The 12,212-nt window shown below is 34.3% G+C and overlaps 2 protein-coding genes across 3 annotated transcripts; one reads left to right on the top strand and one right to left on the bottom strand.

The window, feature by feature from the left end:
• Positions 1-1,277: 1,277 nt before the first annotated feature.
• LOC133797612 (serine/threonine-protein kinase WAG1-like) lies at positions 1,278-3,083 on the top strand. The gene has a single exon (XM_062235569.1). It carries the CDS (start codon positions 1,355-1,357, stop codon positions 2,810-2,812), a length of 1,458 nt encoding a protein of 485 aa, XP_062091553.1. The 5' UTR covers positions 1,278-1,354; the 3' UTR covers positions 2,813-3,083.
• Positions 3,084-6,321: 3,238 nt separating this feature from the next.
• Positions 6,322-11,893, bottom strand: LOC133797611 (leucine-rich repeat receptor-like serine/threonine-protein kinase At1g17230). Of its 2 annotated transcripts, XM_062235567.1 has the most exons (3): positions 7,926-11,890; positions 6,913-7,302; positions 6,322-6,617 (listed from the first exon to the last, which is right to left on the bottom strand). In XM_062235567.1, exons 1-3 carry the CDS (start codon positions 10,855-10,857, stop codon positions 6,601-6,603), a joined length of 3,339 nt encoding a protein of 1,112 aa, XP_062091551.1. In that variant the 5' UTR covers positions 10,858-11,890; the 3' UTR covers positions 6,322-6,600. The 2 variants fall into 2 exon arrangements, with proteins under 2 accessions (XP_062091551.1, XP_062091552.1); XM_062235568.1 differs by lacking the exon at positions 6,322-6,617 and having other exon boundaries at positions 6,902-7,302; positions 7,926-11,893.
• Positions 11,894-12,212: the final 319 nt, after the last annotated feature.

Here is a 12,212-nt window from a genome sequence, read left to right as displayed (position 1 = left end):
TTTCGTTTTACTTATCTAACGCTACTAATTGGATGGTGAAGAAAACTTATGAAATTTCACAAATTTTTTATAATATATATTTTTAAATATGTTTATCAAAATTCAAAAGTCTATAGACTACATTAAATTTAATTTTGATTTTTCTTTCTAAGAAAAATATTCTTTTAATTCTATTGAATCTAAATAAAAAAAATTCTTTTAAAATTCATTTTTTTACTAAATAAAATTCAAGTTTCAAATTAAATGTATCTTCATACTGAAAAATGACTAATATTTATATTAAATCTTATCCACAGGATCAAGTGAAAGTTGGATTTGGGCTTCACCGTAGCTCTAGCCTCTAGCTCTTCAATTAATTTCATATATAATATAATAATAATGGGGACAATACATTAAAGTATAAGCACTACTATGTCATGCACACCGTAACTCTTGAAAGTTGTGAAATAAAATTTATACTATATAGTTACATACAAATGATGTGTTCCATCACTATTTCATCAATAATTAATATAAATATGTATATAATTGTATATGTGCACTTAAAACATGTATATAAATATTACACATTATGGTCCGTTTGGTAAAATTTTTGTTTTTAAATTTTTTAAACACAAAAATAGAAATATTATTTTATTTTTGCTTTTTTATTTTTAAAAAATAAAAATATGTTTGGTAACTATTTTTGTTTTTTGTTTTTAAAAACAAAAAATAATAAACGTGTTTGATAATTTTTATTTTTATTTTTTGTTTAACAATGTCATGTGTTAATTTGAAGAGAAAAGGAAAAAAATGAAAACTGTTGACAAAAATTTTAAAAGTAAAAATTTTCTATTTTCAAAATTTAATAAATTTTGTTTAAAATTTAAAAAAATAAAAAATAAAAATAGAATTACCAAACGCTATTTTATATTTAATTATCAAATTTTTAATTAAATAAATAAAAAATTATTTTTTTAATGGTTACAGGACCCATACAATTAGGTGCCACTTCTTTTTTAAACAATGAGATCAATTTTCATTGTAAGATCATATAATGTTTGATACATATTTTATAGGTACGTATCATTAATCTTTTATTTTATCCAAAATTCAAAAACTGGTCAACTCAACTATACACTACGTTACGCGCCCCCATCCTCTTTCTTAACAGTTGGGTCAACCAAACACCTTTAATTAATTTACTGGGTCCCACCTGTCTTTCTAATTTCTCTCTCTTCTCCGCCAATCTTTATAAGCCATCTTAACAGCTTCTACAACTCGAAAAGAAAAAAAATAATACAATCACAAGCAAGGAAAAGAAAATCTCTTCACAACAATATAGTTTTTGGATCTACATTCAGACATACATGCAATGCAGTCACCGGCATCAACCGCCATGGACGAAGAATCAGCTCTCTTCTTCCCGTCGGATACAGATCTCGATTTCAGTTTCACCAGCTTTACCACTGCCACTTCCTCCTCAACCACAGCTCGCACCAGTTTGGCCCGGAGCAGCCTCACCCTCAGCTTCAACGACCGCCTCTCTACCACTCTGGAGAGCACCAATACGACGCCGCTTTGCTCCCGTCCCCACCGCGCTTGGGACACACACTGGTCCGCCATTAAGACTGCTCTCAACCTCTCGTCCGACGGCGCTCTCCACCTCCGCCACCTCAAGCTTCTTCGCCACCTTGGCACAGGGAATCTCGGAAGAGTCTTCCTCTGCCGCCTCAGGGACTCTGATCACGTTACTAACAGCTGCTTTGCACTCAAGGTTGTCGATAAGGACTCTCTGAGTCCCAAGAAGCTCTCACACGTGCGAACGGAGGCCGACATCCTCTCCTTGCTGGACCACCCTTTCCTCCCTACGCTCTACGCCCACATTGAGGTCTCCCACTACACGTGTCTTCTAATTGACTACTGCTCCGGCGGTGACCTCCACTCTCTCCTCAGGAAACAGCCCGGTAATAGGCTATCGGTAAAGGCGGTCAAGTTCTTCGCCGCCGAAGTCCTGGTGGCCCTAGAGTACTTGCACGCGCTGGGAATCGTGTACCGGGATCTGAAACCGGAGAACATTCTGTTAAGGGACGACGGCCATATCATGCTGTCCGACTTCGATTTGTGCTTCAAGGCCGACGTGGTCCCCACTCTAATTGAAACTCGCACGACCCGACGCGTGGTTTCCACGTCCAAGACTCAGTGCAGTTGTTTCGGTTGGAAAGATCGTAGTAACAGTGATAGTAGTAACATTGACGAGAGAGAACCGGAGGGAGATGAGACGGTGACCGAGTTCATTGCGGAGCCAACGACGGCGTTTTCTAGGTCATGCGTTGGGACCCACGAGTACCTTGCTCCAGAATTGATATCGGGAATGGGACATGGAAACGGAGTGGACTGGTGGGCTTTCGGGGTGTTGTTATATGAGCTGATGTACGGAACGACACCGTTTAAAGGAGGAAGTAAGGAGAGCACACTGCGCAATATAGCGTCGAGCAGGCAGGTGAAGTTTCCGGATGTTGAGGAAGAAGGAACGAAGGAGGCGAGGGACTTGATTCAAAAGCTGTTGGTGAAGGACCCGCGTAGGAGGCTAGGGTGCGCCAGGGGGGCCACAGACGTTAAACGGCACCCCTTTTTCGATGGGGTGAAGTGGGCGTTGATCAGAAACTATAAACCTCCGGCGGAGGTGAGAGGGTTGGAGAAGAAGACGAAGACGAAGACGCACGTGACGAGAGGACTGTCATACTCTCATCCCCACAAGAGACGCCGGTTCTCTAGGTGGTGGAAGGGACTCGGTTACAACAAGAAGAAGAAAGCCGGTGGTTTGTTATAGCTGTAATTTTTTTTCCCTTTCTTTTTTATTAAAAAAAATCAGAGTTTTCAAGCCAAGCACAACAGAGGCACAGGTCACTACAGGTGTTTTTTTTTTTATGGATCAACGACACTGTAAAAAAAAGTTAGGCAGACAAAAAAAATATTAAAGAGAGGGGCTTTGAGAAGCGTTGCTTGTAATTTTTTTTTGGATACATTAATTAATTATTCGAGAGTTCTTACATGTGGATCGATGTTATACTTTTAATAAAGATTCATATATAATTATTTAATACTGGTTTCAGAAATTCATGATATGCCATGCCATGTATATTTGAAGTTGTAGCTCGGTAATTGTACTCCAAAGTACTATGTATATTATCTTTAAATATATTTTATTATTTAAAATAAAATAAAATAATTAAAAAAAAAAATAAATATATACTAAATAAAAAGAGAAAACTTATAAAAAAAAATAATATTAAAATATTATATAAATGATATGTAAATATTATATAAATGTACATATGTATTAATTGGAGTTTGTAAATAACTATTATAAATAGAACTGATGGAAGGTGTTTTTATAAATTTTGGCTAAATATTATAAAGAAAGTATATTACAAAATATGTCACAAAAACATATAATTTTATAATTTACCTCACATTTTTACATTATACTATATATTTATTTTTTTATTTTTTCTTTTGATCGAACTACTGCTATGTATTCATTATTAATACATGGGCATGGCTGAGATATTAGATTCAAAGTTAGTAGATTTGACGTGTCAGCGTGTACAGGTCAGTCAGAATTGTAATATTATTCACATGTTGTAGCTATAGTAAAAGTAGTTGAGTACGAACTCCACATTAAAATTTTCGAAGGTACGAAAATATGGAAATGTGGTAGATTGATACGTGCGAACAATGTAATCACTGTCTATACCACAAAATATTTCACTTAAACACTAAGAAAGTTATTTTATTTAGCTATTTTAGCTCTTGGTTTATTTTGGAAGCTTGTGCTGCTCTATTTTAGCTACATTTTAAAATTCGAGAAATTTTATCTTTTTTATTATGACTGCTCTACTTCATTTTTTAAAATACTTCATTAAAACACAAATTTTTCTATTTTACCTCTAAATTTTAGATTATACCATACATCAGCTTCTCTATATATTTCTCTACATCATTTAAATATTATATCTTTAAACATACTTTATTACTTAAAGTAAAATAAAATAATTGAAAAATAAAAAAGAAATAATAAATATATACTAAATGGAAAAAGAAAGCTTATAAAGAAAAATAATAATATTAAAATATTATATAGATGATATGTAAATATTATGTAAATATAGAGATGAATTAATTGAAGTTTGTGCATAACTATTATAAATATATGTATAAAGGAGCTGATAGAAGATGTTTTTATGAGTTTTAGCTAAATATTATCAAGAAAGTGTATTATAAAATATATCACAAAAACATACATTTTTATAATTTACCTCAAAACTTTTACATTATACCATAGATCTGCTTCTTTACATTATTTATATATTATATTTTTAAAAATATTTTATTTATTTTAAGAAATAAAATAATTAAACATAATAGTATCACACTCATATATATATATACAAAAGTTTATAAAAAAATAAGAAAATATTTATAGCTTGATGAATAGTATTTCACTACATATAAAGAAATACTATTCATTTAGGTAAAAAAAATATAACTTTACATCATCCAATGGAAGGCTACTTAACTATTTTTTTCTCTATATTATAAAGAATAACACATTTTAGCTCATCCAATGTAAGTGCTCTAATAATAAGCCAACTTTATATATTTTATAACTAAAAATATAAAGAACAAAATAATAATTTTTTTAAAAATCAATAACTTATAATTAACGATATTTGGTTATTATAGGGGCAGTACATTTGCATTCAAAATTTGGTTTAGACACCCAATTTTTATTAAAAATTAATATACAAAATATATTTTTTTCAACTTATACTCACATTTTTTATTTTTTTTTTATTTTTCATATTCTAAAAAATACATATTTCAAATAATAAAATTAAAACAAAAAAATATATAAAAAACTTGTCAAAGTGAAATTTTTTTTCTAAATGATTATACATTAGTATTTTTTTTTTAGAAAATATGAAAACAAGATAAAGTAAAATCATATTGAAATTGATGAAGAAAGAAATTTAAGATGTCAAAAAATATTGAGAAAGGGTGTTAAAAATAATTTATTTTATTAACGAGGTGCTTATAAATATAATTTCATTATTATATATATCCTCAACTCATGATATCTTTGAGATAGCAATAAGAAAAAAAACCATGCGTCCTTTTCGAGTCACTAAACCCCAAGCTATACCAAAATTACTAAACAACAAAATACAACCAACCATTATAAACTACTTTTTTTAGGGGGTATTTTTAAGTTTGACGATTTATAATGGTATATGTAGCTAGACGCTATATATCAGTATATCTACTGCATGTCATGCCGGATTTTATCATTAATGATATTAATATAAATGATAAAACTGGCACTTATGACAGGATCATTAGTTTTAGTACTATGAAGAGCTAGCTTGCTGCTAAATTAACATTACTAACAAGAATCAAACTAATACATCTCCACATGCTTTATATATATGTTTAATGTACTCTAATTGATGATTATAATATATAAGAACTAACATTTATGTAATATACATTATTCTTTAACAACTTTCAAATATACGTTATGATATAACATGTCCTTACTTACTCTTGCCACTAACTATACATTTATCTTATTATGTAAGTTAAAGAATATATAATTAATAGAGAGGCCATAATAATAATAATAATAATAATAATAATTCTGGGCTTTCAAGTATTCTTAAAGATTTTTATTTCTTTGACACTATTGTTAACCGACAATGGTGGTGCACGCCAATAAAGAAGTAATTAACAGCTAGACTAGCGCGAATCAGGCTGTACAGTATTAATCTAACATAATTAGTAATTAAAAAATATTTTTTTTATATTTGACAAACTCATTTGTGCTCTACTTCTACCACTATAATTATTATTTAGTTAGCGCAGCATGGTTTTCTATTCACGTATATTTCTCTTACCAAAATTTTATTCAGAGCTGATTCAATGTTAAAAAACATTAGCAGTATTAGACGACTTTTTAGGCTATATTATAAAAATATAATAGCACTGACTAGTCTTCGAAATCATTTATTCTATACTTATATTTATATTTGATATATGTCATTAATCTAACTGAACAGATTTATCGTTAATGTCTAAGTAATTATTTAAATTCCTGCATGTTTTTTATATTCGTAAATTGATATTCTTCTCTCTTTCTTCCCTTATTAGCTTTCTGTGTTCTAATTAATTCTATGGAAGTGTTTATGTTCACATGTCAATATGAGCAATTATTATTATGTCTTTGCCAGAAGTAATAACAACAATAATATATAGAAAGAAAAGGAGAGACTATCCGAGAATCAAATCTAATTTGCTTATGTTGCCTACAATCGAGGGAGTTAAGAAGTGATCATAGTAATTATGCTTGGATATCAAGCTTTTCCAAATCATGTATAGATAAAGCATATATGCAGATGGTCAGTACATAAAAAAGACCAAAGAGAACGTCCTTTTTATTTACTCCATAGTCAAAATGAGAGGTAAAATCACTGATCACGTGCCATGCAAGTAGAAGATATTGAAGATCAACATGTGCCCAACTCCATTAATCCACCGCTTTTGAAGTAAGTAATTACCTTACAACTCCAGATATCCTGCATACATAATAGCCAGTAAAACAAAGCCAAAGTTAGTTCACTTCATCATTACCATCAAGGTCCTTGATCATAAAAATAAGTTTTAAAACTTAGAAGACATGCTTTAGTTTGGAAACAGGTTATTCCAAGAGGGTTTAGATTTACTGTCTTCCATATATTCATAAGGAAGATTAATAAGAATTTGACAAGGCCATTCATATAAGAAATTTGCTAGGTGGTGAGATTATTAATCAGTAAAATGGGGGTTGTATTAATTTTTTATTTTTTTTTCCTTTATATATTTATATCTTACCTCTAGAAGAAGCATCTTCTGCTAAGGGAGTTTCTGATGAGGGAGAAAATGAAGCCTTGCTGACAGTTTTTCTGGCCTCGAACATCATGGCAATGACTTCCTTCATTGTTGGCCTATTCACTGGGGATGGGCTGGTGCAGAAGAGTGCAATCTTGAGAAACAGAGTCATCTCATCAATTGTTGTCTGTTCACTCAGATCCAAGCCTAGCCTCTTGTCAAATAAATCATGTGTTGGCACTGCATTTTTTATTGCCCTTCTCACCCAGTTGACTAGGTCCCCACCTTGTTCCAGTGGCTGAACTGGTGACCTTCCGGTAACTAGCTCCAGCAAAACAACCCCAAAGCTGTAGATGTCACATTTCTCTGTCACCTTCATGGTGTATGCATACTCTGAAATTGATGTAACAAGTAGTTTACTTCTTCTAATAACCACACTAGAACAATGCATTGTTAAGTGAGAAAAGTACCGAGAAGATTAGAAACTAGGAAAAGATTAGCATCATTCATTTTAAAATATTGACTAGCTTAGAGACTTCTATTTAGTTTTGGTTTTTTCTTTACATGACAAAAAAGTAGCTGGTTTAGTTTTGGTCTTCTGTAGTGTTCAAGCATGAAGTTTTTGTTGCATATGTCAGTGTTTTTTTTAGAACAAATAATGATCTCAAAAAACAGTTATTTCTTGCTAAAGAGTATATCTACGCATTATTTGAATGACTAGTTTCTTCTTCAATGAAATAATTGGTAGTAAATTGCACTTTCTATCCCAGAGATATGAAAATGCCAATGCAGTGCAAGTCAAACATGTATTCAAAGTGATGGAATCTTTTACGAATGGGCATGCCAATAATAAATTTCAATGATATTTGGACACGGAAGATATCACAACATGTGGCAATGCATTCACTAATGCAATCTGTATAAGATAAAGCAATGATTTTCCTTCTCTGCTGGAAACAGGAAGGGTAGGTGAGTGAATGCATAATGAATAAACAACAGAGAATATTATTATCCACCTGGAGCAATATAGCCATATGAGCCGGCAACAGCAGACATAGACATAGATTTTGAGTAGGGATAATCAATCAACTTTGCTAATCCGAAATCTCCAACATGTGCCTGGAGAAACTCATCCAGCAAAATGTTGTTCGATTTTATATCTCGGTGTATGATTTGTGGCTTACAATCATAATGCAGATAGCATAACCCTTCTGCAGCTCCAAGAGCAATTTTATATCTTGCATTCCAGTCAAGTAAACAAGTTTGGTCATTGCCATGGAGTTGTTCTCCTAAGCTTCCATTCGCCATGTACTCGTACAAGAGAAGATTGTTGTCCTGGTGATAGCAAAAGCCATGGAGCTTGACAATATTTCGATGCCTGATCTTACCCAAAGTCGATATCTCAGCTCGGAAGCTGCTGTCTACACTTGCTCCTTCTCCACGGGACTTCAATTTTTTGACGGCAATCACTTCATTGGTCATGACAGCCTTGTACACAGTGCCGCAGGCTCCCCTTCCTAAGATTGTACTCTCGGAAAAGTTGCTGGTAGCTTCAACAAGATCCTGGTAAGAAAACCCTTCTTTTGGGAAGTAATAATCGTCGAACACATCAGGCTTTGGTTGATCCTCAATCGAAAGAAAAGTAGAATGACGACCCTTTATTGCCCAAAACAATCCCATAATAAGAAAAATGAAAGTTAAACCAGCAACAACAGTGATGATGATCACTAACTTCTCTTTCGTCGAACCCTTCTTTGTTCCACTTTGTTTCTGATTAAGAGATTGACTTGTGGATGTATCACGATCATTTGAATGCAATCTGGACAGTCCCTTGTTCCCAGCAAAGTTTGTTGAATCCATTCTTTGAAATGCAGGGGTGCTTGGCACCGTACCTACCAAGTTATTGTTAGAAAGGTTGCATACCATGAGGCTTAGCAGATCACCGATTGAGGCAGGGATTTCACCATCAAGCTTGTTATCATTCAAGAAGAGAGATTCCAACATCTGCAAGTTCCCCAACCTTTCAGGAATCTTACCTGAAAGATTGTTGTGGCTAATATTGAGTGCAATCTGCAATGAAGAAAGTTGGCCAAGCTCCATAGGGATGTTGCCTGAAAATTGATTACCCCCCATTTGCAACTCTGTGAGTCGGCTTAATTGTCCCAAGGTACTTGGTATTTCTCCAGTAAATTTGTTACCAGAAAGTTTCAAAAGTTCCAAATTCACTAGCTCACCAAGTTCTTCAGGGAGGGAGCTAGTGAACATGTTACTGCTAAGGTCAAGCCTCTGTAGTTTTATACAATTTCCCACCTCATGAGGAATGTGTCCCGAGAGCCGATTAGAGGAAACATTGAACGCCACAAGATGAACTAGATTTCCAAACTCTGGAGGAATGTTCCCAACAAAATGGTTGTTTGCCAAGAGCAGCCTTTCCAACTTCATTAGCCTTCCAACCTCTGGAAGTATTGGCCCTGAGAATTGGTTTCGAAAGAGCTCTAGTGCTGAAAGATTATGAAGTTTATATAGCTCAACAGGGAGGCTTCCTGTAAGCTGGTTATCTCCTAGCATTAGCTGCATAAGAGACTTGCATGTTTTAAGGCCATAGGGTATATTTCCAGACAATCTGTTTGACCCGAGGCTAAGGAACATCAATGCTTGATATTTGCAAAGATGTGCAGGTATGTTTCCAACTAAATTATTAGCAGATATGTCAAGAATGGTCAGGTTACTGTTAAGTCCTAAGTGAGGAGGAATTGTACCTTCAAGATGATTGTCAAAGAGCTGCAAATCCACCAGAAGTGTGAGGTTCTGAAACTCCAGAGGGATTCTACCTGTTAAGTTGTTTATGGACAAATCTATGTTCTCCAGCTGCTTCAGCTTCCCAAATTCCCGAGGAATACTTCCCTGTAGAAGGTTTTCGAAAAGGTGAAGAAGGCGGAGCTTGGGAAGGTAACCCAACTGCCTGGGAATGAATCCTCTCAACTGATTTTCAGAAAGATCAATCTCAACAGCGTTGGTACAGTTCCCTAACGATTGTGGAATCGTCCCATTCAATTGGTTGGTATAAATGTAGAGCCTTTTCAACTTGGACAATCTTCCAAGTTCTTCAGGAACCGTTCCACTGAAAGAATTTTCATGCAAGGCAAGCAATTCCAGGCTCATTAAGTTGCCAATCTCGGGAGGAATGTAACCAGAGAAACGATTTTGCCAAAGGATCAAATCAGTAAGATTCTGGAGTTTGTGTAAGTCACCAGGAAGAGCTCCTTCCAGTATGTTCTGGGACAATCCCAAAACCTCTAATCTTTCACACTCACTGATTTCTGCGGGCAATAGTCCTGAGAAGAAGTTTTTACCTGCCCTGATAATCTTAAGCTTCTTCAACTTACCAATGGAAGCTGGAATGCTACCAGTAAGATTATTACTATAGATGACAAGCTCTTCAAGCAAAGTTAAGTTACCAATCTCCTCAGGCATTTTCCCATACATATAATTTTCACAGAGGTAAAGCTTTTTAAGATGGGTAAGTTCACAGATTGGGGTCAATAGTTCATCATGAAATCTATTAGTGCAAAAGTCAAGTATTTGAAGATTACGGCAGTTGGCAAGATTCTTAGGAATGGAACCAGAGATGAAGTTTATGGACACATTCAGTTCAGTCAAATGGGGAAGGTTACAGATACTTGGAGATAAAGTTCCAGACAGATTAAGACCACTGAGATACAAAGAAATTACCTTGGAATCATTGCACCGTACTCCCTTCCAATTGCAGGGAGTTGAAGCAGAGGAGTTCCAACTCTCAAGATTGTGATTTGGGTCTGAAAGGGATTTTTTAAACTTCAAAAGGAAATGACCCTCTTCATTTAAGGAAGCTACGAGGCTAATAATGGAGGAAAAGATGACTAGAGACTGAACGAAGATTGGTTTTTGACGACTCCCTTGCATGGCCATTTTCGAAGTAGACAAATCAAGGCACACAATTTTGCAGCAGGCTGGGAATAACGACGTGAAAGTTTTTCAACACCTTATTTTTCGAGCAGTTTAAAGCTTATGATAATGATCTGTGAATAAAAGAGCAATTGTAAAGAGGAAGGTACCCCATGTCTTCAAAACCCAATTCATGAAATGTAAAAACAAGAAAAATTATGGAGAAAGAAAGATGGAATAATAATAATAATGCTAAAGAAACTAGAAAATAAGAAAGAAGAACCATTGACAAGGAAAAAGGTAGGAGAATTGCGAGCACTTAACAAGGCAGAGGACAAGTCTAAACGAGTTATAATTGAAAAACCCACAACCCACAACCATAGAGCAATAACCAGTCAACAAGATCACTAAGAGTGACACTCTGGCCTAAACGGTGGCATTAACTAAAGGTTCTTTACATGCCCACTTGAAATATAGAGTCGTAGATACAAATAATAGGTATCGAAGGCCATACAGCATTGAATAAAAGGTTCAATAGCGATAAGGAAGAGAGATATAGAGACCCCCTTTTGTTTACCTACTTTGACAGAACAAAACGAGAGGTTGACAGTAAAAGATAGGTATTCTGTGACAGCAAAAAAGATGGAAATACCATCGATATCAGTATGAATGAACGTGAATAAGAGAGAGAGAGGGAGAGAAAGAGAGTCATAATCCGAAGCAGTGAAAGACGATTAGGAAGTCAACGCTAGGCCACTTTGTATTTGTAACACCCAAAAAGTGATTATGCAATTTGCTATCGTTGTTGTTGGTGCTGTTCTTCTTGCTTCTTGTTCTTCTTCTTCTTCGTCTTTGATTTTTTCTTCTTAATGAACATCATTAGTTAGGATGAAGTGATGTGTTGCTTTTGGCTTTCGTGGGTGTGAGAGAGACTAGTCAAGGGAATTGCTCAGATCCCATCACTCTCTCTATCTCTCCGCCATTGTTGGTTTAGGGTTCTGTTTGATATTGGTTCATACGCTTAGTCGTGAGGTGTAATGATTTTCTGAGAGAACGTTACGACTTAGTGGCTCACTAGTGCTTTATCTTTCCAACTATAGCTATTTCTACTCACTTCTCCACTATTATTTCTCACCTACATGCAAGGTACCTACCATCATAGCTATAACTTCTTGCCTTTTATATATTATTTTATATATTCATAAGCAAATAAGGGTGCCGTAAGCATAGCTAACATTGAGACTTCGTAAAATTTGGCTTATATCATACTTTCTAAAGAGAGTTACAGAAATCCATGCATAACCATTATAATATAAATATTTATATATATATATATATATTTGGACTATATCATTATTATTTTGTTAATTTGTTTCCAC

This window comes from Humulus lupulus, chromosome 8, assembly GCF_963169125.1.
Source record: "Humulus lupulus chromosome 8, drHumLupu1.1, whole genome shotgun sequence".
NCBI classification, from domain to species: domain Eukaryota; kingdom Viridiplantae; phylum Streptophyta; class Magnoliopsida; order Rosales; family Cannabaceae; genus Humulus; species Humulus lupulus.
This window is presented reverse-complemented; position numbering and strand designations above follow the sequence as displayed.